Raw genomic sequence first — 24,127 nt, 5'->3', positions numbered from 1 at the left:
TTACAAAAATGCTTTTACCATTTCCAGAGGGGTTTAGAGAGGCAGCCAGGCTAATCACTGGATACACGTCTATCGCATCCCTCTTCCTGTGTATGATAGCCAGCGTTCAATTAAACATTTGTGACAGTGTGTATGTGACAACAACAACATCAAAATGGATATAAACCTTAAGTGGCTACAGAGCAAGTGCTGCTTACCTTTCAGAAGTTTGATTCCTCTGAAAGGTAAGCAGCACTTTATGATGTGGTTTATTTTATGTGAAGGTAGTGATTGTGCATGGCTCCTTGGGAGCTCACTGTAAAAATGGATATTTATGAGGCTGAGTTCTGTTTCTGACAATTACATTATTTGGTAGTTAACCCTTCATTGTAAGCATACCTATAAGTATGTGTAGTCATATCAGTGTTAATTTTGGCAGTAATTTTTGATTTAGTTTTTATTTAGTCTTGTGACTAAAATGTCATTTGATTTTAGAAACATTTTAGTCATCAACATTTTTTAACGACTAAAAATCGACTAAAATTCTATGATATAGGCTATTTGTCATGAAATTAGTTTGACTGTGCAATAAAAACAGGCACAGCTTTAACTTGTGTTATTTGAAACAAACATCTCTTTATTTAATTGCCGTTACCTTTTCACAAAAGAACAAAAGCACCAGTGAACAGTGAGCTGCTCTCCCTGAACGTTCATACACTGTTCAGTCATGACCTTCTTCATGAACAGGCTCTCTCATATTCTAATAGGCTCACCCTTAACCCATCTGCAAACACGTGTTGCCAACAGCCAATAGAAAGGAGACACAACACAAAAACTAATCAAGTTTACTAACATGAATACAAACAACAAACCTAAAATAACATCCCTGAAGCACATACACCCAACACTAACCAGGTCTAAATGCATTCACTAGTTAACTAGTGCAACGTTTTGCCTTACTAGTGCGAGAAATAAAATATTTAATATCAAGAAATGAACTGAACTGGCTTTCCATGCAACACTGTCATGAGGTCCACATTGTCCTGTAATGGAATCCAGAGTCTGAGAGTGTATGACTTTATAACAAATAACAATTTCACTTTGTAGATTAAAGCAACATGTGCTTACACCAGAATCAGTCCTGTCAGCTGATATGAACAGGACTTCCTCCTCCTCCTCCTCAGGTTCAGACAATATGAAGTCCTCTATAAAAACACATACATTCATTAAGTATGTGTTCTTTATGTGTATAGGACCACTGTCCTCTGTGGACTAGCAGATGTGAGCATGTGAGGAACTGGAACCACTTCTTCATCTGAACCATGGAGATGCCAATTTATAACACCTGAAACCACCTCCACTGTCTGCACACACAGGAAGTTCACCCTTAAAGAAGCATTCAGCGAATTTCTTATATGTTTGAATGTAGCCAATCAATGCTCTCTGTTTCGGTTAACCTGTCTGCACAGAATTAGTCCCTGAAATGACATGTAGAGCCCGGATAGCTCAGTCGGTAGAGCATCAGACTTTTAATCTGAGGGTCCAGGGTTCAAGTCCCTGTTTGGGCGGCAAGCTTTGTACTCTTGTTACACCACATTCAGATGTTAACCCTTTAAACCCTAAAAGAAAAAAAAAATCACCTAAAAAGACAATAATAATGTGCATTATGCATGTTCTTGGTGTCTAGGAACATCCAGGGACCTCGGAAAATGCTTTTCCAGTGTTTAAAATATTGTGTCTATTAGTATGCCTGAGTGAATTACAATAAACTGAATGAGAAATGTAACATTTCTATCCTCAAGTTTTTTTCCTGTTTGACAGCAGAAAACAGTATGCTAACAATGATTCTATGTACACAGATGCCATTGATCACATTCAGCTATCCCTTGGCTACAAATGTACCAAATTTGATAGAATTTGAACAAAGAGCAAAGTCTTCACAAAGGTTTTAGTAAGGATATCACCAGGCGGACACTCTGGCACAATTTGGCACCACATTGCCAAATAGGTTACTTATCATTTCCAATGGGAAGTGGCTGAAAAATACAACTTATATCCATTTCACTAGTCTATTGCCATCTACTGGAGCTTTTGGGTATGAATTTTACCTTGTACTTCATCAACTACCATTATGCACAGTGTAAAATCAAAAACATCAAAATGTATAATTTTGTCTCCAAATAGAGCAGTTTTTATTATCATAACTAATAACTAATGTACATTAATGAAAGTCCAACCAAATGTAAAGTAAGAAAAATACAATAACAACAAGGAGAGGTGATGCCTCAGCGTTGAGCCCAGATGGGCCTGGGACCTCGCTGAAGAGGAAAGCCAGGTCCCAGGCCCATCTGGGCTCTTCCCTCTTATTGGCTATGAAAATAATAACACTTATTTTTATCTGTAATTGCATACATATTGAAATATACACATTATGTAAAAAATATGTAAAGACAGTATTGAATAGGATTGAATCATCCTTCTTCATCTCTGTTCAGCTCTTCCCTTAGGGGTTGCCACAGTGAATCATCACCACTATCCTCTGCATCCTCCTCTCTCACCCCAACTACCACCCTGCTGTATACTATACTGTGTACATGTATATATAATAAATCATTTTTATTAGCAACAAATAGTTTACACTTCAAAATAAATGTACAAAACTTACTCATAAACTGGGTCCATCTTTTCCAACATTCAACTGGCTGGCAACGTGGTCAAACAAATCCGGAAATCCCTGCCATTGAAATTCTGCTCCATGCCCCTCTCGACGCAGTAAGAAGAAGAGATAAGCTAGCTAACAACCTAAAAAAACCTCTGACACTCACTGAAACTCACTGAAATTCACCAAAAGTCACTGAAGCGCACTAAAGCAACTACAACCTCCACAAACACCTACGCGCACTAGCGTTAGTGTTGTTGCATCTAGTCTTTACGCAGGGATTTTATGTCAGCTGGGTATTGTAGTCCAGTAGATTTTTATACCATTCAATTCAGTAGCTTGTCCTCTTTCATTGGACTACAAACATGGCCGTGTAATAGTAATAGTGCCTGCACGTTTTCAGCCCTTCAGCGGCCCATCGGGTTTAACCACTGCAGTACTGTTAACCTGCTAGCATCTTTGCTTATCTAAACACAGTTTTCATTTCTGTCCAATGCGAGACAATTACCAACCCCTATAAAGGAGAGGTTCTGCTTCTCAGTTCAATTCAATTCAGTTTTATTTATATAGCGCATATTACAATCAGACATTGTCTCAAAGTGCTCAGGAGGGTCACACACTAATACAAGACCACTTCCTGTTATGCAACAAATACACTTTATGATTCAATGTTGAGCTAATGCCACAGCCACAAAGTCAATCAAGGATTGTTTTTTGAAGACGTTTCGCCACTTCCCCAAGTGGCTTCTTCAGTTCTGCTACTTTTCTGGTTGGGAATCCGAGTTTTATGTGTTCAGGACCTCTGTGGGTGGATCTTGCAGGAGCTCACATGACTACGATCCCTATAGTTCAGGGTTCGGCAACCCAAAATGTTGAAAGAGCCATATTGGACCAAAGAAACAAAAAACAAATATGTCTGGAGCCGCAAAAAATGAAAAGCCTTATATAAGCCTTATAATAAAGGCAACACATGCTGTATGTATCTATATTAGCTGTATTAGCCTACTATCAAAATGACTAAGTTGGCTACAAATACATAATGAACCTTCATGATTACATGTTTATTTTCCCTGCAGCGCATCCTGTAGGGAATGAGGCACCACGTGACTGCTCTGTTGTACGACAACTCCATTACAATATTAATGAATTATGTTTCATTGATTTGATGAAATTAAAGAAATGCAATGAAGAAATCCGATTTTTGATGTCATTTTTATTTTGAGGATTCGAAAAAACAACAACAAAATGGAACGTGCATAACGTGCCCCTTATCTGGGCAACAAACAGAGTGCAATAAAACGCAGCCTGCATTTATAAAAATAAAACAGCAGCCTTTTGAAAAGGTAAAGTATATAAAATCTAATTCATACAGTTTAAGTTTGATTTCTGTGCAAATACCAAGCAAGTCAGTGCAAGGGTAAAACGAAGCAGCATCCTCTTCTCTTTTGGCACGCAACCAACGCAGCTATCCTCGGACCTGAGCAACAAAACACAATAATATCCCTAAGTGTCATTCCACATATATACTGACGAAAATCAGAAATCACTTTATAGAAACAGCCACTTCGTTACTAAATATGTGCCGATGACAGGATTGTGTTCTTACGTTTAATGTGACGTCTGTTTTCGGACATCAATGGTCAGCTTCTCAACATCGGGCATTTAAGATGTAACTTTAATCTTGACGCAGGACTGCAAGCTCTCATCTGTGAGGCGGGTGCGATATTTTGATTTGATTGATTTTTGATTTGATGTAGTTCATGTTTGGAGATGCAATCCACTTCTTAAATCTATTTTTGCGCTGCTCTAATTTCTCCAGAAGTAATGCAATCGCACTTTTTCTCTCACTCCCAACTGGGTACTCGGCTGCAAATGTAACATGCCTTCCCTGGAAATGTCTTTCCACTGGCTTAGGAAGTGGTAAGACATTTTCCACTGGCTTCCACTTCTACTCTTTTTGTTATTTGACAACTTCTCGCTACAGAGCAAACATTCAGGCAATCCTTCCGCATTGGCAATGAATGCAAATGATTCGTCCTTTGGGATCCATGGCCCATCACACAGCCACTGGTTTGTTTACAACAGCCACCTGCCTGGCATCCCGCCCTGCTGATAGAAACGTGTATCGCAGGCTATGACGCAAATCTTCGTTGACAGAAATGTTGAAATTGAATATTTATTCTAAACATTTTTACAGCATTGGAAAACGTTAAGAATGTTTGTCATGTTTGTCCTCCTACAGAAACCATATTAAAACAAAAAATTATATTTCCCTCCCCCATCTTTTTCCATTTTCAAACATTTTTGAAAAAGCTCCAGGGAGCCACTAGGACAGCGCTAAAGAGCTACATGCGGCTCTAGAGCCGCGGGTTACCGACCCCTGCTATAGTTGGTTAATGGCCAGTTAACGACCAGAAACTCTGGGATGAAGGGACAGGGTTGTGATCAGGTGAGAGCTGTTGCCTCACTAGTTGACGGCCCATCGTTAGAGTTTGAGTGGGAGTGAAGTCTGCTAGGACATAGGACATAGGACACATAGACGCTTCTTTGACTCCTCTTTCATACCATCTGTCCCCCCTGTCTAGGATTTGGACATTATTATCCTCAAAGGAATGACCACTGTCTTTGAGGTGGAGGTGAACTGCTGAGTCTTGTCCTGAGGAGGTGGCTCTCCTGTGCTGTGCCATCCTTCTGTGTAGTGGTTGTTTGGTTTCACCAATATAGAGTGGCGAAACGGCTAGAATGAAAAGCATTCCAGAATGAAAGAAAGCATTCCCAAATGAAAGGCAGAAATCTAGAATGAGAGGCAGCATTCCGGAATAGACATCCATCCACCCATTCCAGAATGATAGGCAGGATTCCGGAATGGTAGACAAAATTCTGGAATTAAACCCCTAACCAGACAGTGACCTGTGATGTCATCCGATTGGAGCCAGAGACTGACCCTCCTTAAGAGCAACAGTGGCAAGAAAAAACAGGAAGAACCCCTGAAAGTTTTGTCCAACGTCTCAGCTGTTACCTTTAATATTATCATAACAGATGAAATCATTCAATTGGATTTTGTGGTCTGGGTTAGATCAGTCAGCGTTTTAAATGAAAACTTATTTCTCCTCCAGAGGAGGAACTGTCAGGAGTGGGATTTGAACCCACGCCTCCAGTGGAGACTGCGACCTGAACGCCAGCTGGCGAAGGATCGTCCGTACAATGTTGGAAAATGTTGGACACAAGAGCCAATCACAAGCCTTCAATTGCTGGAGGTGCGCCCAATCAGCTAGCGGATTTCTTCCCCACTGTCCAACATTTCCAACATTTGACCAATCACGGTGGACAAATGTTGGAGTAGAGAATCAGTATGGCGCATACCGGTCGTCATTCATTCTGCACTAGCTAGCGAGAAAAACAGTCGGTACGGTAATTAAACACTTGCTACAGTGCCGTGTGACACTATTTTACGTTTGTGTGTCATGTAAACTCTTGTACTGTGTTGACGTTTTTATAGATTGATATATTTGTTGAGTTACGGTCGTTACACAAAGTGGATTTTGTTTTTGCCACTCGGTGCTTACTAATGTTATTTAAGGTGCAGTGTTTTAAACCTGAGAATCAAAGTATTTCCACCCACGTTTAAGCACTACCACAGCACCGTTTAAGCACTACCACATAAGTTATTTAGATTTTTATGGTGTATGGCCATATAGAAATGTCTTCCTGTAAATAAACATTGTCCCTTAATGCTGCTTAAAGCTACGGCATTCTTTGTAATATTTTATTTTATATTTTATATTATATGTTGTGGTACACGGCGTGTCAGAGGACAGCGGGGGGTTGGGTGATCTATTTTGCCAGCTGACATGCTGTGGGTGAAAGGAGAGAGACGTGAAGGACAGCGGTGGCAGACAGGAGAAGGAAAACGGGAAAACGGGGAGAGTAAGAGGGACCCGTGATTCGAAAAAAAAAATACGGACAATAACCATTTGTTTTTATGGACAAGGATCGCCCAGGGAGAGAGAGGATCCCGTGTGGGGTTCACCAGGAGGAGTTTTTTGTTTGTTTGCCTGTTACTTTTTGATCGGGACTGAAGGGACATTTATTTGTAAATATGGGTCGGATTACAGCGTTATTTGGGATGTAAGAAAATATGATTTTGAGTTAATAAACCCGAAACAGTCTCATTTCAAGTGTCTGTGGTCTGTATTATGCAACAAGGGTAAATAGAGTACAACACAGGAGAGTCCCTGCTTAATAGCAACACTCCGTTTACTGTAGGCAGACTATTAAAACGTTTATCCATATGTCCATTTGTAAAAATGATGCCAAAAATGTAGCAGATGCAGATCAACACTAGCATTCCTGTGGTCGCCGGTTCGAATCCAAGCTGTGGTCCAAAGTAAAATCCTAAGTATTTCAAAAGTTTGAAATACGTACATAAATTAGATATGTTTCCACAGCTTTCCTTTCTTTTTTCATTTTTCCCTTTTTCCCCTCTTTTTCCTCTTCTTTTCTTCTCCCCCCTTCTTCCCCATCTTAGACGGACGAATGTTCCCCAGCTTGAACGCAGCGCCTTGGACCGCTCGGCCATCCTGACATGAAAAGCGCACAACAAGTTTGGAAAATCTCAAGGATGAATACTTAATAAACAATCTGAAATCTTCACTGACACTGATGTGGACAGACTCAGAGTGTGTCTGTCTATGCTATCTCAACAAGTCTTCAGCCAGAGATGAGATTTTTCATCTGGTCACCACATGATGAATCATTCTGACTATTGTAGTACCTTGAGATCTGCCTTCCCCAGGTGTTTTGTCCTTAAGGTGAAGCAGTCTCTGCCTCAGGGTGAAACTGGGTTTGAAATGTGCTGGGACGTTTTATCCTTTGCCTCCTCACTGCACACCAGTTGCTCTCGGTCCAGCGTTTTTAAAATGATAGTTTTTGGAAGTGTCAGATGGACTGTGCCAGGGTTTGGTCCTCAGACAGTCAATATAAATGGCAGCACTCTGACTGGTCAAGATGACCTTTTTCATAGAGCTCGTTGTTAACACATCAGACTTGTTAAGTGTAAACGATGGAGGGGCATAAAGTGATCTTGGAGATGAAAGAACCGTTGTTGGCAGGATTCGAACCTGTGCGGGGAAACCCCAATGGATTTCTAGTCCATCGCCTTAACCACTCGGCCACAACAACCGTCAAAAGGTAACGATGAAGAGTCTGACGACCCAGGTTGGTTCTGTCCATGAGTGCATGGTCTTGTCCAGTTTGTCCTGTCCAGTTTGGTGTTGGTGCTCCTTTACTTGTTTTCCATTTCATTCGCAGGTTTGATTGTTCACACCTGTGATCAGTCATCAGCCAATCCTGCTGCAGCTTCCATCTAGTATATGTGTCCAATGGAAGCTGAGCAACATGTCAGCTACACACATAGAAACACTACACATAGTTTGTCATATAAATAACATGGATTGAATCATGTTGTACAGTCAACGGAAACAAAAAGCACTGAGAGTGGTGCTGGTAGTGCAGCAGTGGATGGAGGCTGAAGTGCTGCCACCTAGTGTCAATATTTGGTATTAACTCTGACTACATATTCCACCTTTAACTCTCTGCCATATATACTGTGCCATGTGTGAAGTGATAATAACATGTGAATGTGAATTTATTGTAAAGAACTTTACTTATTATCCCTGTTATAAGTGAGCAGTGTGTGTGTGTGTGTTTGATGGAGTGTGTAATGTCTGCTCAGTGTTACTGATGCTGCTGTGTGTGATCTGAAAACTGATCAAACTGTGATGTGTCTGATGCTGACAGAAGAATCAGAGGTCAGACAGTCGGATCCTCCTCTGTGACACCTTTAACATCATATCAGAAATCTCCGTCTGCTTCTGGTACATGCAGCTGATCACCAGCAGGGGGCTCACTGCTTTGCTGTCACTCAGGGGGCCTGTTCTGTCTGCCACTGGGATATGATGAGGTGAACTTCAGAGTTTGAATGGATTTCATTTGTCATGTGTTTATGATCATTTTATGAATCAGCTCAAATAAAGGAGACTCATTGAAGTCACAGTTTAGTGTTTTAATACTTATATACACTTATTTTGAAGCTGCTATCAACTTGATGAGTCTTCCTGTTGAAGCACGAGGCAGGACGTGTGTCAGAACATCCATGAACTGAGTAGATTAAGAGGAAAAGCTGATGTGTCACAGCTGCTGGTTGTGTTCTTTCAGTGTCTCCATCTTGATGAAATGAGGCGTTTTACTTCCTCCAAGTAGAGTGGACCTGGCTCACAGAGTGCTGCTGCTGTTTCTGTCTCTCTGTGAGCAGCATGTTAAACAGCAGGCTCTGAATAGTGACGTCATGATGTCACAGTCACATCAGTCTAATCTCCCAATCGGAGAGAGAGCTGTCATCAACAGCAGGAAGTGCAGGAAGCTCATGGTGTGCAGGCCTCTGATGTGTGGAGGCTGTCGGCTTGTAGCAGCCAACAAGAAGGGAGTTTGTAAAAGTTCTCTGTAACTTTAGATGTGAGGATTCAGAAAGAACTTAGATCAGATATGTGCAGCACTTGTGCAACAGATACTCCAACAGTGACAGCTCTTCTGAAGAAAGCCTGAGGAGCTGAGACCTGGATGAGACACTGATACAGCTTTGCTCTGCTGACAGGAAGGATGAAGGCTGACCACACACACACACACACACACATAGATGCAACACACACACACAAACACATAGACACAACACACACACCAACACACACAATCATACGCACACTCTTACAGACATGCACACACATTTATTGTCACACCGGCTCAGAAAGTGTGACACATTGGGGAGGACAAACACAACTTTAACCGTTTGACCATTTTATTGAAGAAAGAACAGTAGTTGTATACCAACAATTGACAAACAAGGAAATGTGCAAACAAAATACACCGCCATGCCTGCAGCAGGCTGGAGAGAGCAGCCCTCCTAGTAGGCCAGACGGGGAGAGAGAGAGTGAAGCAAACAGACTGGGAACTCTTAAACCGTCTCCAGCTCGTCAGCACAGGAGAGCTGCATAAGCTCAGGATCAGCTCCACCCAGCAACCTCCTGCACACACAGGGGAGAGACAGCAGCAACAACACAACACTCCCTGAGAGGCCAACACAGGGCCACAATATAGACACTGACACACACTAACACACAGACACATGCACACAAACATATACAGACACACACACATACACACAATACACTGCTTCAGACACACACACTGCCTGCTTCAACTGTGGAAAGGCTTCCTGTGCGTCAGTGCAACAGGCTGTTGGGCCTTTGCAGGATCCTGCAGGGTCGACCCCAAAGTTCAGGCTCACAGTTCATAGCAGGACTGAGCTGGATGCAGTCACAGCTCCTCACTGTGTGCAGCAGCTGGACTGAGATGAACACTGGACTCAGACAGATTCAACATCCACACGTCAGTCACTGGAAGCCTTCAGAATGCTTCTCTCCTCACTCAGCTTCCAGTCCAGATCCAATACCTTACTGCAGGTGAGTGACGGACCTGTCAGCTGTGTGTTAGAAATGCATGAATAAACAGCAGCTTCATGTTGATGCAGGACGTATGAGGGCGGAACACTGATGAGATGAAAAGATTCAGAGGAAAAGGCAGAAAGAGCAGAGCTGATAAGTCACATGACAGATGCACTGACACTCTCTCTAGTCAGCTCCTCCACCAATCAGGCGCTGCCTCGCTGCTCATGCAGCCAATCAGCTTGTAGCAGTACATTTAAAGCTTTCCTCTCTCCGCTGTCAGCTGTCATTCCAGATCACCATTGAGAGCAGAACCCCCCCAGAGGGCTGGACCTGACTGCTGTCCGGATAAAGACCTGAGGAAGACTGTTTGGAGGACACACAGAGTGGACATGGGTCACAGAGCGCTGCTGCTGTTTGTGTCTCTCTGGAGCTCCGGTAGGACTCTGCTGCCATGACGATGTCTTTATAAGAGCTGGGAGAAGAGTGTGTGTGTGTTTATATTTGTGTTCTTCACTGACAATCTTATTACGTATAATGCTACTAAGGATCACAGTGGAATTAGTCCGCTGAAATTCAGCCATTTTAATATTAAATATTAAATATTAAAATTCAGCCAGTTTATTTATTTATGTTTCATGCTGTATTTATTTCATCCCTAATATGCAAATCTCCTCTTAAGATACAAATCATAAAGTACACAGTCCTTCTCTGGATAACTACAAACTTCACTACATCCAGTGGTAAAATTGATCTGGCCACACTTGTGTGAAACCAGCCTGTCCAGTTAGGATCAACACTGACTGTGAATCAGTTTCAGCTGCTGTTGTGCAAATGGAACAGACAACAGGTGGAAATGAGAGGCAGTTATCAAGACAGCCCCTATAAAGGAGGGCACACATGGCTCGTTGGTCTAGGGGTATGATTCTCGCTTAGGGTGCGAGAGGTCCCGGGTTCAAATCCAGGACGAGCCCTGATGTTTAACTGTATTCCATTGGAGACCAACTCCTTGTTGTTGAGTCTTTTCAGTTCCTCTCTAACTACCACACAGCTTTACAAAGCTAACAAAGTTCTATTCAGACCCAATCCAGAGCAGTTGTTCCACAGTAACACCTGCAGGTGGACGTCATCACCCAGTATGTGACCTGCACTGTGAGCTGTAAGGTCTTATACAGACAGGTGTGTGTCTTTCCATGTCATATTTCTTTGTCTTTTTAATACATCTGCAAACATGTCAACAGCTCTGTGTTTCTGTCAGTATGGGGAGCTGTGTGGACATTAATGAGGAAAAATGAACTTCAATGATTTTAGCAAATGGCTGCAATATAACAAAGTGAAACATTTAAGGGGGTCTGAATACTTCCTGCACCCACTGTACACATAACAAATGAATGTGACTGAAACAACAGCTCTGTGTGTAATATAAATATACAAACTAATGTGATTTGATCAGAACATTTTAAAAGACAGTGATGATCTGTTCTTATTGTCTAAACAGGAACAGTTGAAGCTCAGCTTGCAGCCCCTGTATCTCAGGCTTCTCAGCTTCTCTTCAGATGTTTGGACGTTTCTGCTGGAACCTCTCATTTAATGACTCACATTTAGAACTTCTGACTTTATGTGGAGGAGGGATTGATTTTTGAATGAGGAGGCTGCAGCCTGCGATTCCACCACTAGATGTCAGCATTGCACAGCATTGGTGGTTCAGTTCAGATTGAGAGAATGCAAAGAGTGTGCAAAGCTGTCATCAAAGCAAAAGCTGGCTGCTTGGAAGAATGTCAAACATCAAACATATTCTGCTTGGTTTAACACTGTTTGTTCACTGCATCATCATCATGGAAATCTCTGATACTGGCATCTTGGATCACTTTGCGGTGCTGTTCTCTGTCTGCCCGAAGCTTTTGATAAACTGTGCACCCCAGCTAAACAACCTGACTGCCTCTCGATTCGCAGATGCTTTTAATGACTCACTTCTTCACACAAGCCACCTTGGTGAGTTAAATGTAAACCAGTGGATCGCTGTCGATATGCTATGATTTACTGGACAAAATAGCTCCATTCAGAAGTAAAAGTCCCAAACCAGCATTCGACTCATGGCTGAATGAAACCACACGAGCAGAGAGGAGATGGAAAAAAAGGCTGTCTACAAGTGTCCCTCGAAATGCTAAGAAATAGTCTCGCTGAATATCAGAAAGCTGTTAAAGCTGCTAAATCACAGTTTTTATCCAATCTTGTATCAGTCCTAAACCACATTCTACCTCACCTTTAAAGAGGTGTTCCCAAACCGAGTTCGAGTTTAGACCAATCTCTAAACTCCCATTCCTGTCACACAAAAATATTTCAATCTGGTTTTAAAGCTCAGCACAGAAACGGCACCAGGCTCATCACCCGAGGTGACAGAGCCTTAGCAGTGGCAGGCCCATGGCTGTGGAACAGTCTGCCTCTTCAAGGCAGATCTGCTCGATCTGTAGAAGAGTTTAAAAGCAGACTCAAAACTCATTTGTTTTCCTTGTCTTTTAACACTGAATAGGCAGCTCACCTTGGCTTTTATCACTATCTCTTATGTGTTTTATCATGTATTTTGTTATTAGGGCCCGAGCACCGAATGGTGCAAGAGCCCTATTGAAACCCTTAGGATTATTATTTTTAGGGCCTGAGCACCGAATGGTGCAAGAGCCCTATTGAAACCCTTAGGATTATTATTTTTAGGGCCTGAGCACCGAATGGTGCAAGAGCCCTATTGAAACCCTTAGGATTATTATTATTTATTTTTTTTTCTTTCCCCCCCTTAGATCGCATTTTTGGGGGCCTTAACATGCCCAAAATCTCACCAAACTTGGTAGAAAAATTCATTCGCCCGAAAAAGTTTGAAACGCACATAGGAAAATGACTCTATAGCGCCCCCAACGCGTAGCCCGTTTGGCCAGTTTGACACAGGATTATGAAAATTGGCACACATATGTATCACCCCAAGACGCACAAAAAAGTCTCTTGGACCCCCCCTCCAAACCCAACAGGAAGTCCGCCATTTGAAAGTTTGTGGCCATTTTTGGCGATGTGTGACCCTGCTGCAAAACTTTTCACGCCTCACATACTTCATCGGATTGAGCTGAAAGTCACCGTGTCCACTCAGGACACAATAGGGAATAGACGCATTCCAAAACTCTTACAAAAGTCTGACGGTGTGGCCGGGGCGTGGCCTCAAAGTTTGACCGTTTCAGAGGAAACAGGAAATCGCTATAACTTCTTCGTTTTCTGTCCGATCTGTACCAAATGTCACATGTATGATCAGAGTCTGACCCTAAACACATCTATACAACAATATTGAGGCTTTGACAGAGCGCCACCTACTGGCTACACCAAATCTTGTGTTTTCATAGGTTTTTCTTCCTGCCCCCCTGGCCTGTTTTGAGTAGGCTCATGAAAATTGGCACACATGTGTATCACCCCAAGATGCATAAAAAAGTCTCTTGGACCCCCCCTCCAAACCCAACAGGAAGTCCGCGATTTTGAAATTTCTATTAATTTTTGGCGATTTGTGACCCTGCTACAAAACTTTTCACGCCTCGCATACTTCATCCAATTGAGCTAAAACTCACTGTGTCAACTCAGGACACCATAGGGAATAGACGCATTCCAAAACTCTTACAAAAGTCTGACGGTGGGGTGGGGGCGTGGCCTCAAAGTTGACCATTTGCCATTACAAAGGAACTCCCTGTATTTTTTGCCCTAACGCGTAGCCCCGCTGGCCAGTTTGACACAGGATCATGAAAATTAGCACACATGTGTATCACCCCAAGACGCACAAAAAAGTCTCTTGGACCCCCCCTCCAAACCCAACAGGAAGTCCACAATTTTGATTTTTTTTTTGTAATTTTTGGCGATTTCTGACCCTGCTATAAAACTTTTCACGCCTCGCATACTTCATGCAATTGAGCTGAAACTCACTGTGTCCACCATAGGGAATAGACGCATGCCAAAACTCTTTCAAAAGTATTACCGTGTGGCGGGGGTGTGGCCTCAAAGTTGACCATTCGCCATTGCAACGGAACTCGCTCTATTTTATGCAGTACTACCCATATACTTCATGCAATGTGGACAAAATCTTACACTACTGCTATGGACCTGAGTCTGAACAAACATATATGCTAATAGGATGATACGGTCATAGCACCACCTACTGGTAGCAGGAAAGTTTGGTTGTAAACATGTGTTTGTTGTACAGCTCTGCAAATGAGACGAAAAGAGAGCATAGGACAGGAGAGTATAGGAGACAAGAGGACATAGGAGAGAAGACAGCGATGGCCCCGCGGATCGCAAGGTGCGCGAGGGCCCGCAATGCTGCTTGCAGCTTTAATTTTACTTTGATTTTATTAATATGTGATTGACTTTTGTGTACATCACTTTGGTCAATGAAAGTCGTTTTAAATGTGCTTTATAAATACATTTGACTTGACTTGATGTCAGAATTAGTTACACTGGAACTGTTTAAACTGCTGACAGGTATCGCCTTTGTGTTTGTCTTAGAAACATTTACTGAAGGCTGTGGCAACATCTGATATTTATCACATCAGGTCTCATGTTCGGGGGATGACGCGTACACTAATGAACCAAAGCCGCCAGACAACACATATAAACCCGGCGTTCCCTCTTCCAAGACATTCTGCTACCAGCTGCTGCGACTCTTCAGCCTCTTCTGAACATCACAACAAGGTAAAGCTTCATCACTGCATCTCTGATGTACAGAAACGATTTGATCTGCCTCTCTCAAGTGTTTTGTCTCCATACACGTAGAAGGAAAGCTGCAGCTACCCCTCAGTCCACTTAATGTGGAGCTTAACTCATTTTAAATGAATCTCTGTTGATGTCAGTGTTTGTTAGGATGCATTTTGTAATCTGAACATTGCATTGTCCTTTAGATGGCATCAGGTCTTCATTTCGTTGTGCTCGTCTGTGCGATGGGTGTGCTGTGGATCATGCCAAATGTAAGTGACGACTCCACATTTAAACTTGTGTTTTCAGGGCTCTAGAGTGCGACCATTTTGGGCGCACATGCGACCTAATTTCTCAAAGGTGCAACCAAAAAATATCAGAGGTCGCACTGGTACGACCAGCTGTAAGAGGGAGATACGTTCTCCGCGACTCTCAAAAGTCTCCAGCAACAGACACACATCGGGCCCATATTGTGGTCTAAACCAATCAGAGACGGTGAAGGGCGGGACCTCCGTGTGTGTGTCTTTGAAAACGTGTCTGCTGCGGTCAGCAGAGACCGAACATTCAGAGAATGACGCGGACATATGCTGCGCAGAGCTGATGCTGTGTGATAAAGCTTGTTCCATACTCCACGAGAACAGAGAGATATGAACAAAGTTCGTTTCGGCCCGGACTTTTTAAAACGTGTGTGCAGAACTCATACGGCCCTCTCACTGCAGCGCTCAGCGCGCACACACACAGACAGACAGGTATTAAAGACGTTTAGTTTAAGTGAACATGTGCGGAGGAGCAGGATTTGTTGCTACTATGCGGGTTTTGCTAATTTGCTGTTGACCTGAATGACGGATGATAACGAGCCGGTCATGTTCAGGGAGGGGGCGTGACGTGCTCGTAGCATCATAACAGACTGAACAGCAGGTCTGAGGACAGTGTTATCTGACCTGCGTAGTTCATCCATGAAGGCTGAGTCACTCTGACTGACAGCAGTCAGCTGGTTTAAGGAGTTATAGAACATGTTTACATGATGAACGCCCATTTAAAAAGTATTGCTATTATCCTGCTATAGTGGACCATTGTCTGCCAGGATGATGTCTGCATACAGCTAAAACTGTAACAGACAGAATGAAGAGTCTGTCAGCTGGAGCTCAGCTTTAGAAAGAGAGGAGACAGAGAGGAAGAGAGGAAGAGGTGAGGAAGATGAGAGAAGAGATACTGTAGCTGCATTAGAAATGTGTTGAAGAAAACAAAATATATATCTCAATCACAACTATTAAATAAATAAAGGTGTATATGATTTTAATCATTTTTAATTCCCATTGCCAGATAGATAAGTGAGGAGCAACAGCCAGAAAATACAGAGAGAAAGCAAACAGGGAACTGAAGAGTGCTGTAACTTTGAATCTTCATTATGGATTTCTGACAGGCAGACCTGTTGGCTGGTTTGTCCATAATTTGAATGAGTACTCTCAGTACATGTATTTATTTATTTGTATTTACCTGTGTTCATTAAACAAGGTCCAAAGTCAGTCTAGGATGATATGTGATTATTAAGCCCGTTCATATTTCCTAGAGATCAATTTTGGACCTCAGTATTTCTAAAACTTTGGCTACAGCCCTGCGAGGCCGTCAGGTAAACAGTGGATGTAGCTGCAGATGATGAGAGAAGATGAAAAAAAACTTCTGCGTTAGGATAGGTGTAAGTTAAGGCCTGATCGATAAAATATATGGACAGCAATTAAAAAACAAACTGCTGTGTGATGTGTGATGCGGTGCACCTAACTTTTGTGCCGGTGCACCCAAGAAAAAAAGGTTAGGCGCACCGGTGCAACCAGTGCAAAAAGTTAGTCTAGAGCCCTGTCTATAAACTATAAACGTAGGATATTGATCAGTTCAGAAATTCCAGTTTTAACATTAATATAGTAAAGTTAAGGATTCAGACATTAGGGTTTTCAAAATACATCAGAATAAATCAAAATAGAATACTTTTTACTCTTACAAATTAAGTTATGTTATGATGTTAAAATGGTTTGTTTTCAGGTGGGTGTTTTATTACAATCCCTCCCCTTTAACAACTTACCTCTACAAATATTTAAATAAAGGTACAATACAATAGCTCAATGAAAATAACATGGTTTCGCTTTGTAGGAGACACAGTAGTACACATTATCATAGTAATGTGAATTACTTTATCAATCCCTGTGGGGAAATGAAGTAGCTTGTTAAATGATCACACTCTAAAAGTACAGGTATCTTTCAGCGGTAATAGTGTTGTTCTGATTTTCATTTCAGAAAATGTATGCTTATCCGGTTTTTAAGCGGCAGTCGGCCACATCACAGCGTCTCCTCATGGCGCCATCAGAGGAGGCGATGCGAATGCAAAATGTGGAATCTGGAAGGGCCAAACCTGAAGAGGAAGTGCTGGCGGAGGCCAGAACTTTTGTGAGTGTAAACGGTGGAGACCCCAGTGACCAGTTTTTGGTGCTTGCTCACTGCAAGCTCCAGTTTGGGAAGTACCAGGGCCAGAGATTTAGATGGCTCCTGGAAAACTCTCTGGGGTATGCATTGTATTTGATGGACAGCATATCTAAAGAGACGGTGCAGGCAAACCCCCGTCACAAAATAAGCAGCTGTTCATCCAGTACACATCTCTTATTAGAGAGATGGCAGAGGAACTGGAGAAGTTTAAAAGAAAGCAGCAATTGCAAGCAGAAGCCCGGGAAACTGGAGACCAGGGATGTTTGATGGTAGAGTTTGGAGACTTCAAGGGCCGGTCCATGAAGGACGTCTATGAAGACCAGAGCAAGGAGGCCCAGGCTCTCATCAAGTACCTGATCAAGGCAGATGCCAGGCCCAAAACCAACATGGCTACATACGTCTTGAAAAGAAGGGCTTCTGCTGGAGCATGTCAGCCTGCACCTACACCTGCAGCCTCCAGTGCCTCTGCACCTACACCTGCAGCCTCCAGTGCCTCTGCACCTACCCCTGCAGCCTCAGTGCCTCTGCACCTACACCTGCAGCCTGCCACATGTCTGCTCCTTCACCTGCTGCCATCCAAACTGGTGTGTGGAAGACTGGCACTGTGAAAGCACTGTTGGCGCGTGGCAAACATTTGTCTCCTTCACAGCTGGCTAAAAAACTGATGTCACCAGTTAAACCCTGTGAGTGTAACTGTGCAACATGTACTGTATATGTATTCAGTTATCATTATGGCAGACTACACAGACTTATCCACTTGCTGTTTCCAGCCCCAGTACCGCAGTGCACTCTGCCAACAGAACCCCAGCCAAACATTTGGCACAAAGGCAGCTCTTCCCTACTGGTAAGTAACATCGTACATTGTTTGTCCTTGTGTCTTGTCAACAGTAATAATTTTATTAACCTATTAATAAATGCTAATAACATTTTATATTTGTGCTGCAGGCACTTCTGTTGCCCCTTCTGGAGCGGGTGACTTTGCTGAAGACGATGATGAGGAGCTGGTATCTGCAGTGTCACAATATGAAGCACAGCAGAATACAGGTGTGGCATACGACACAAATGCAAATATTATGAAAATGTTTAGTGAAAACACACTGTGAAGTATTATTTTTGAGGAATAAAAAATCACTGTTTTTTCAAATATTTTTGTTTACAGTACAGGATTATGTCGCATCAAGCTTCAAGCGGGATGCATTCTTTGAGTGCACCTCTTCAAAACCTCAAGGGTATCCAAAGGTGTTGGTGTTTTCATTTGTGTTTCCCATTGAGAAACAATCATTGGATAACATTTTCACTAACATCACTTGCTTTTCTCACTCACTATCTGTCTAATCCCCTGAACAGGACGGAGGAGATTCATTGTTTTAATGATCACAGTAACTGTTTTTCATCACTGCAACTGTGTGCACGCTTCATGTCTGTGGGCATCACTACTTTATACTAAATTCATCACAACTTATTTTCTTTGCTCTATTCCATCTAATCCTTTTCAAATACAGCTCTGGAAAAAATAAGAAACCACAGTGGTCTCTTATTTTTCATGTCTAACTATTAATTATAATCATAATCTATTAATGCTTGTCCAAATGTATGCTGTGCAGGCAGATTGTGGACTGCGATCAAATACAACAGTCATCCTTATATTATTTTTTTCTGCATTTCTCCTTCAAAAGCTCCAGCCATTGCTCATTCAGAGGCCCGTGCTGGTCCGCCTCTAGTGGTAAAAATACCAGACCCTCCACATCATCAGCCACCTACTGAGCTCCCTCGTCACTGGAAGGATCAGCTTCCACCTTTCCAGCAGGAGTGGATCCGTAAGACCCTCTTCAAGGCCAACCTACACACTGGCAAGCCAGAGCTAGTGCCCCAGCTGAAGCTTTGGTGGCATCCTCCTCAGCCCCCTCTCATTCACAGTCAGCTGCCCGCCTCACCTGACCTCTTCTTCTGTCGGCCCCTTTTTTTATGGATGCCGCTGAAGATGTGGCAGTTCCCTCTTGTCTGTGTTCGCCCAGACTGTGGTAAACACAGACTAACAGCGGCAGGACTGTATCGTACTGTGCGCAGGGTCTTAGACATCGACGGGTGGTATGACCTTGCAACAGAGTACTTGGAGTGCAAACGCTGCACAAAAAAGTATCCAGCCTGGTTCGAAGACATCTTAGGACAACTGGATATGGGCCACCGCAGTCAGTTTCCCGCTTTATTGACATACAGGTAAGTCATAATTAAGATCAAACATTATTAGGTGCTTTGATTTGTGTTATTGTTTAACCAAAAACTGCATTTGTGTTATTACACTGGTCTTTCATTAGATACTCATGTGACAACCGGGTGGTGAGGATGATGAGGGAGAGGACATTGGGCAACAGTGTGACTCAGCTTCACAAGAAGTTGATGGAGCAACATGGTGAGGCATGGACGCAGCGTGTACTGCAGTACCTCACTGCCTGTGAGCCATTTGCAAAGTCCTCCCTTGTGCAGCCTCCTGTGTTCCTTGAGCCTCCTCCCTTACCTGCCATACCTAAACCTAAGTGGCTGTTAGCTGTATACGCCAGGGATGTTCTGGGGCGACTGCATGAGGTCAAGGCCAAAATTACATCTGTCTTTGGGTCTGTGCTCAAGATTGACTCCACTAAAAAGGTATCACAGCATTTTACCTATACAGAATGTTGGCCAGATATAAATATGTTTGCGTGCATAATGAACACTCTGTTTGACCTTTTCCAAATAGGTCACAAAGAAACTCGCTGGGGCTGCTTCAGGGACAGCTGCTTGGTGCACAAATGTGGGAAATGAACACGGCCAAGTCCTTGTCTCTGTGCTCACAGCTGCCGAGGGACATGGATTGGATGCCATGGCAGCTGGCCTGATGAAGCGCTATCGGGAGGCAGGACAGATGCCCCCAAAAGTGATGTATGTGGACAGAGACTGCTGCAGTCAGCATGGCCAGTCTCGTGTTAAGGCCATGTTTTCAGAGTGGGATGACCTCGAAGTGCGCCTTGACATCTGGCATGTTATGCGGCGATTTGCTGCAGGTGTCACAACAGAGGCTCATCCACTCTATGGAGTCTTCATGGCACGTCTGTCCACGTGCATCTTTGAATGGGATCCAGAGGATGTCGCTGCTCTTCGTTGTGCAAAGGAGGGGGAGCTAGCAGCAAAGAAGACCGGCCACCTCTCAGAAAAGGCACTCAGTGCTCGCATTACCCGGAGGGAGTTGGCACTGCACTGCCGCAGGAGGACCAGAGGGATGGAGGAGACCACCAGCCTGATTGGATCACTGATTGATCACTTTGACAGTGTGGATGGGAAGGACACTCTGGGAGTTCCTCTACTGGACCATGATCGGATCCAGCAAATATGGAAAGAACAGCAGAAACATGTACTGTGTATCCAAGACCCAGAGAACTTCCCACTCTACATTAAGAAGGGGACACTGAAGAAAGGTGGTGTGGAGCTGTGCTGCTACAGGTGTGCCCGTGGCTCTACCTCCCTGGAGTCTTTCCACCTCCACTTGAACCGCTTCATCCCAGGTATCCCATATGGATTACAGTGTCTCTTTAAGTATTATAAGCACTGTAACTGTTTCCATTACTTTAAAGTAATGTCACATTCTACAGTAATATTACAGTCCTTTTCTGATGTCAGAACAGATCTTATCTCACAAGAAACTAATTTAATTACTTTTCCTCATTAATTCTGGTTATAATGATGATTTTTCATGTATTTACATAACTCTATTGCATGTAACCTCATAGTACCTCAAATGTAGCACATATCTTGCGTGTGTGTGACCCTTTTTCCTATTTTATTTAACCTTTAGGAACCAGTGCCAGTGATGCACATTTTCAGGCCTATCTCCTTGAAGGCTTGATGCGATGGAATGAAGATCGGATGGAAGAGGCTGTAAAAGGAGCCTCTTCCATCCGATCATATGGCAGTGCCCTGCGAGAGGCTGTGGACCAGCTCAGCCGAGTTGTGTTTGGGAAGCCCTGGGATGAGCGCTACCGCCCTCCTGGAATATACACAGGCAAGAAATACTCATTTAACACTAATATAAATAATTTATTCATCAATCCACATTTTTGTATTTTGAAACATTATCTGTATAACCTTTTATGTTCTGGACAAAATATTAAGAACACTTTCTTTTTTGTTTTTTTCTTGTAGGTGAATTGCTGGGGGTGGAGTATCTGTACAGCCAGACAGGCAAAACATTGACTCCAGTGCTCCAGAACCCTGAAGAGGAGGACAGGTTGGTGGAGCAAATAAATGACGAGGACCTGCAAGATGAGGGATTTCAGGAGGAGATCATGGAGGACATCACAGTGTCAGCGCTCTGTGAGGATGACCCCTGCCATGATCTTCAAAAGAGCCCCCCATCTTTGACAACCAGTCCTCAGGCCTCTGCTCCACCCCACCCATCCACGTCCAGTAATGGAGAAGGACAGCATCCTGCAAATGATGTATTTTCAGGTTTCAACGGCGGCAGAAGAGTCAGGAATTGAGTGTCCTTAATCAGGGACCGGCTCCATCTGCCTCAATTCCTGTGGCTCAAACCCGGCTTACTGCTCCGAGGGAACCACTGGATGAAGCACCAGTCATATCAGGCCCAAGACACACATTGGTACTTCCACCAAATCAGGAAGGACAGGCTCCTCCTCTGCGGCCTGGTCGCCGGCGCATCAGGGAGCGCCCCATCACACCTGCGCCCACAGTACCTGGTCCCACAGCATCAGAAACTGCACAGCCTGTTTCAGCAGCTGGGTTAGGCACGTTAGTTCTGAACCCAAACATGACTGTGCCAGTGGTGATGGCAGCTTCTGGTACTGCAGCATCCGGTGCAGGCACAGCTCCTCTTCTTCCTGCGTCTGCTGCTCCTCTTCCTACTGTGTCCCGTTTCACTCAGAGGAACAGGCGGCGGCGGGCTCTGGAGGAGAGTGGAGTCCAAAAAAGGAAGTATGTGAGAAGGGTTACCTTCAACACATGCAGCAAATGTGGGCATCCTAAAACAGCAGAGTTTGGCCACAGTAGATATGGTAATGCCACATTTTGCTCGCGTTCATCCAGTGGAATGTCTCTGGATGAGTGGCTGCACCAGCAAAAACATCCACAGTAAACACTGTACAATGTTTGGCCTGTATATATTGTATATAAGCAATTTTCTTATGTTTAAATCAACAAGCCTGTCTGTCTTTATGCAGTGCTGTTGAATTTTATTGTATAATTGTACATTGTGTAATATTTGACCTAATATTTGACCTGTATATGTTGTATATATTTTCACATGGGTGAATGGGCTGAATAGTATTTTATAGTCCTGTATGCAGTGTGTGTGTGTGTATTCACTTGTATTTGTTTTATATTTGTTCTGATAAATCATATAAACATTTAAGATTCACTCTGATCTTTATCAAAGAAGCTCCCACACAAAAACACGTTGACTGCTCATTGTTCATATTATTAAACCATAAACAGGTAAACATCACAAGTCATTGGACGGGGCATATAAACTAAAAAACATCTGTTGATATTGTAATATATTTAAACATATCTAAACTAAGCTAAATCAATCATTAATTATTTTACGCACGTTGTGGGATTTAAACACTCCAACAACTCTATACATTGTCGCACAGACTACAGGTTCGAGTCCAGCCCATGGCAGATGATTTGTTTCATATTTCACTTAAACTCCTTTATAATGAACAGGAATATTGCCTCAATACCGCTACACGAGACGTTTGTCCGCGCACAGCGGGGCTCCACATTTTTCTCAACTTTTTCCCTTGCGTGAGACAGCGAGAAAATCGGACCCCTTCTTATGCTAAGCGAGCGCTCTACCATTTGAGCTAATCCCCCTTGTATAAAAGGTCAATTGCAAGTCAATCAGGACTCACTACTCTACATGAAGTGTACTAGTGAAGTATTGGAAGCATCAGACTTTTAATCTGAGGGTCCAGGGTTCAAGTCCCTGTTTGGGCAGAACACTTTGTACTCCCTCTTGCTTGTACTCCCCTTCCCTCTCTGTTAATGTGCTTGGACAGAGCTCTGTGAACAGCCAGCCTCTTTGTGTCTTGCCCTCCTTGTGCAAGGTGTCAATGGTCGTCTTTTGGGCAACTGTCAAGTCAGCAGTCTTCCTGTGGTTGTGCAGCCTACAGAACTAGACTGAGACCATTTAAAGGCCTTTGCAGGTGTTTTGAGTTCATTATCTGGTTAGAGTGGATCCAGGTGTCTTCAATATTGAACCTTTTCACATATTCTCATTTCCTGACCTACTGAATGTGGGTTTTCCTTGGTTGTCGTTATAACCATCAAAATTAAAAGAAATAAACACTTGAAAGTAGAATATCATCAAAAGGTTGATTTATTTCAGTAATTAATGACTACAGCTGGAGCAATGCACAGACTGTGGACTTCTCCATAGACTGATCTGTGTAGATAGGACACCAGGATTACTGTCCAAACAAAAGGTTCCACTGAGATTTGAACTCAGATCGCTGGAGTCAGAGTCCAGAGTGCTAACCATTACACCATGGAACCTCCACTATGTGTAAACCTGCCTGGAAGAGAACCAGAGACATGTCTTGTCCACTGAGTTTTTATGGCCTTAACCACTAGTCTTAAATTGGAATGTTTATGACACCATCAAGTGATGATCCTGTGTCAGGATGTTGAACAAGGTCACAGCTTTTGCCTTAAACATAAGCATCTTGTTTGAAGACAAACTTTGACAAACATTGAAGGCCAGTGTTTGGAGTAGTTGTTTGGTTTCTCCATGGTACAGATCAGAGCATGC

The 24,127-nt window shown here is 43.1% G+C and overlaps 1 protein-coding gene and 3 non-coding genes across 4 annotated transcripts in view; 2 read left to right on the top strand and 2 right to left on the bottom strand.

Annotated features, from left to right (window-relative positions):
- The window catches only part of LOC114429890 (NACHT, LRR and PYD domains-containing protein 12-like), a 24,334-nt gene extending 20,608 nt beyond the window's left edge, over positions 1-3,726 (top strand). The window contains exon 10 of the mRNA XM_028398499.1: positions 3,715-3,726. Within this exon, the coding sequence (XP_028254300.1) occupies positions 3,715-3,726 (12 nt within the window). The remainder of the gene's footprint in view (positions 1-3,714) is intronic.
- On the top strand, positions 1,475-1,547 carry trnak-uuu (transfer RNA lysine (anticodon UUU)). Its single transcript has one exon. It is a non-coding gene; the product is annotated as a tRNA-Lys (tRNA).
- Positions 3,727-7,737: 4,011 nt separating the features above from the next.
- On the bottom strand, positions 7,738-7,819 carry trnas-aga (transfer RNA serine (anticodon AGA)). The gene has a single exon. It is a non-coding gene; the product is annotated as a tRNA-Ser (tRNA).
- A 15,980-nt stretch (positions 7,820-23,799) lies between these two features.
- On the bottom strand, positions 23,800-23,871 carry trnaq-cug (transfer RNA glutamine (anticodon CUG)). Its single transcript has one exon. It is a non-coding gene; the product is annotated as a tRNA-Gln (tRNA).
- Positions 23,872-24,127: the final 256 nt, after the last annotated feature.

This window comes from Parambassis ranga, unplaced genomic scaffold, assembly GCF_900634625.1.
Source record: "Parambassis ranga unplaced genomic scaffold, fParRan2.1 scaffold_21_arrow_ctg1, whole genome shotgun sequence".
Classification (NCBI taxonomy): domain Eukaryota; kingdom Metazoa; phylum Chordata; class Actinopteri; family Ambassidae; genus Parambassis; species Parambassis ranga.
Note: the sequence above shows the minus strand (reverse complement) of the source record. Positions and strands in the feature narration are given on the sequence as shown.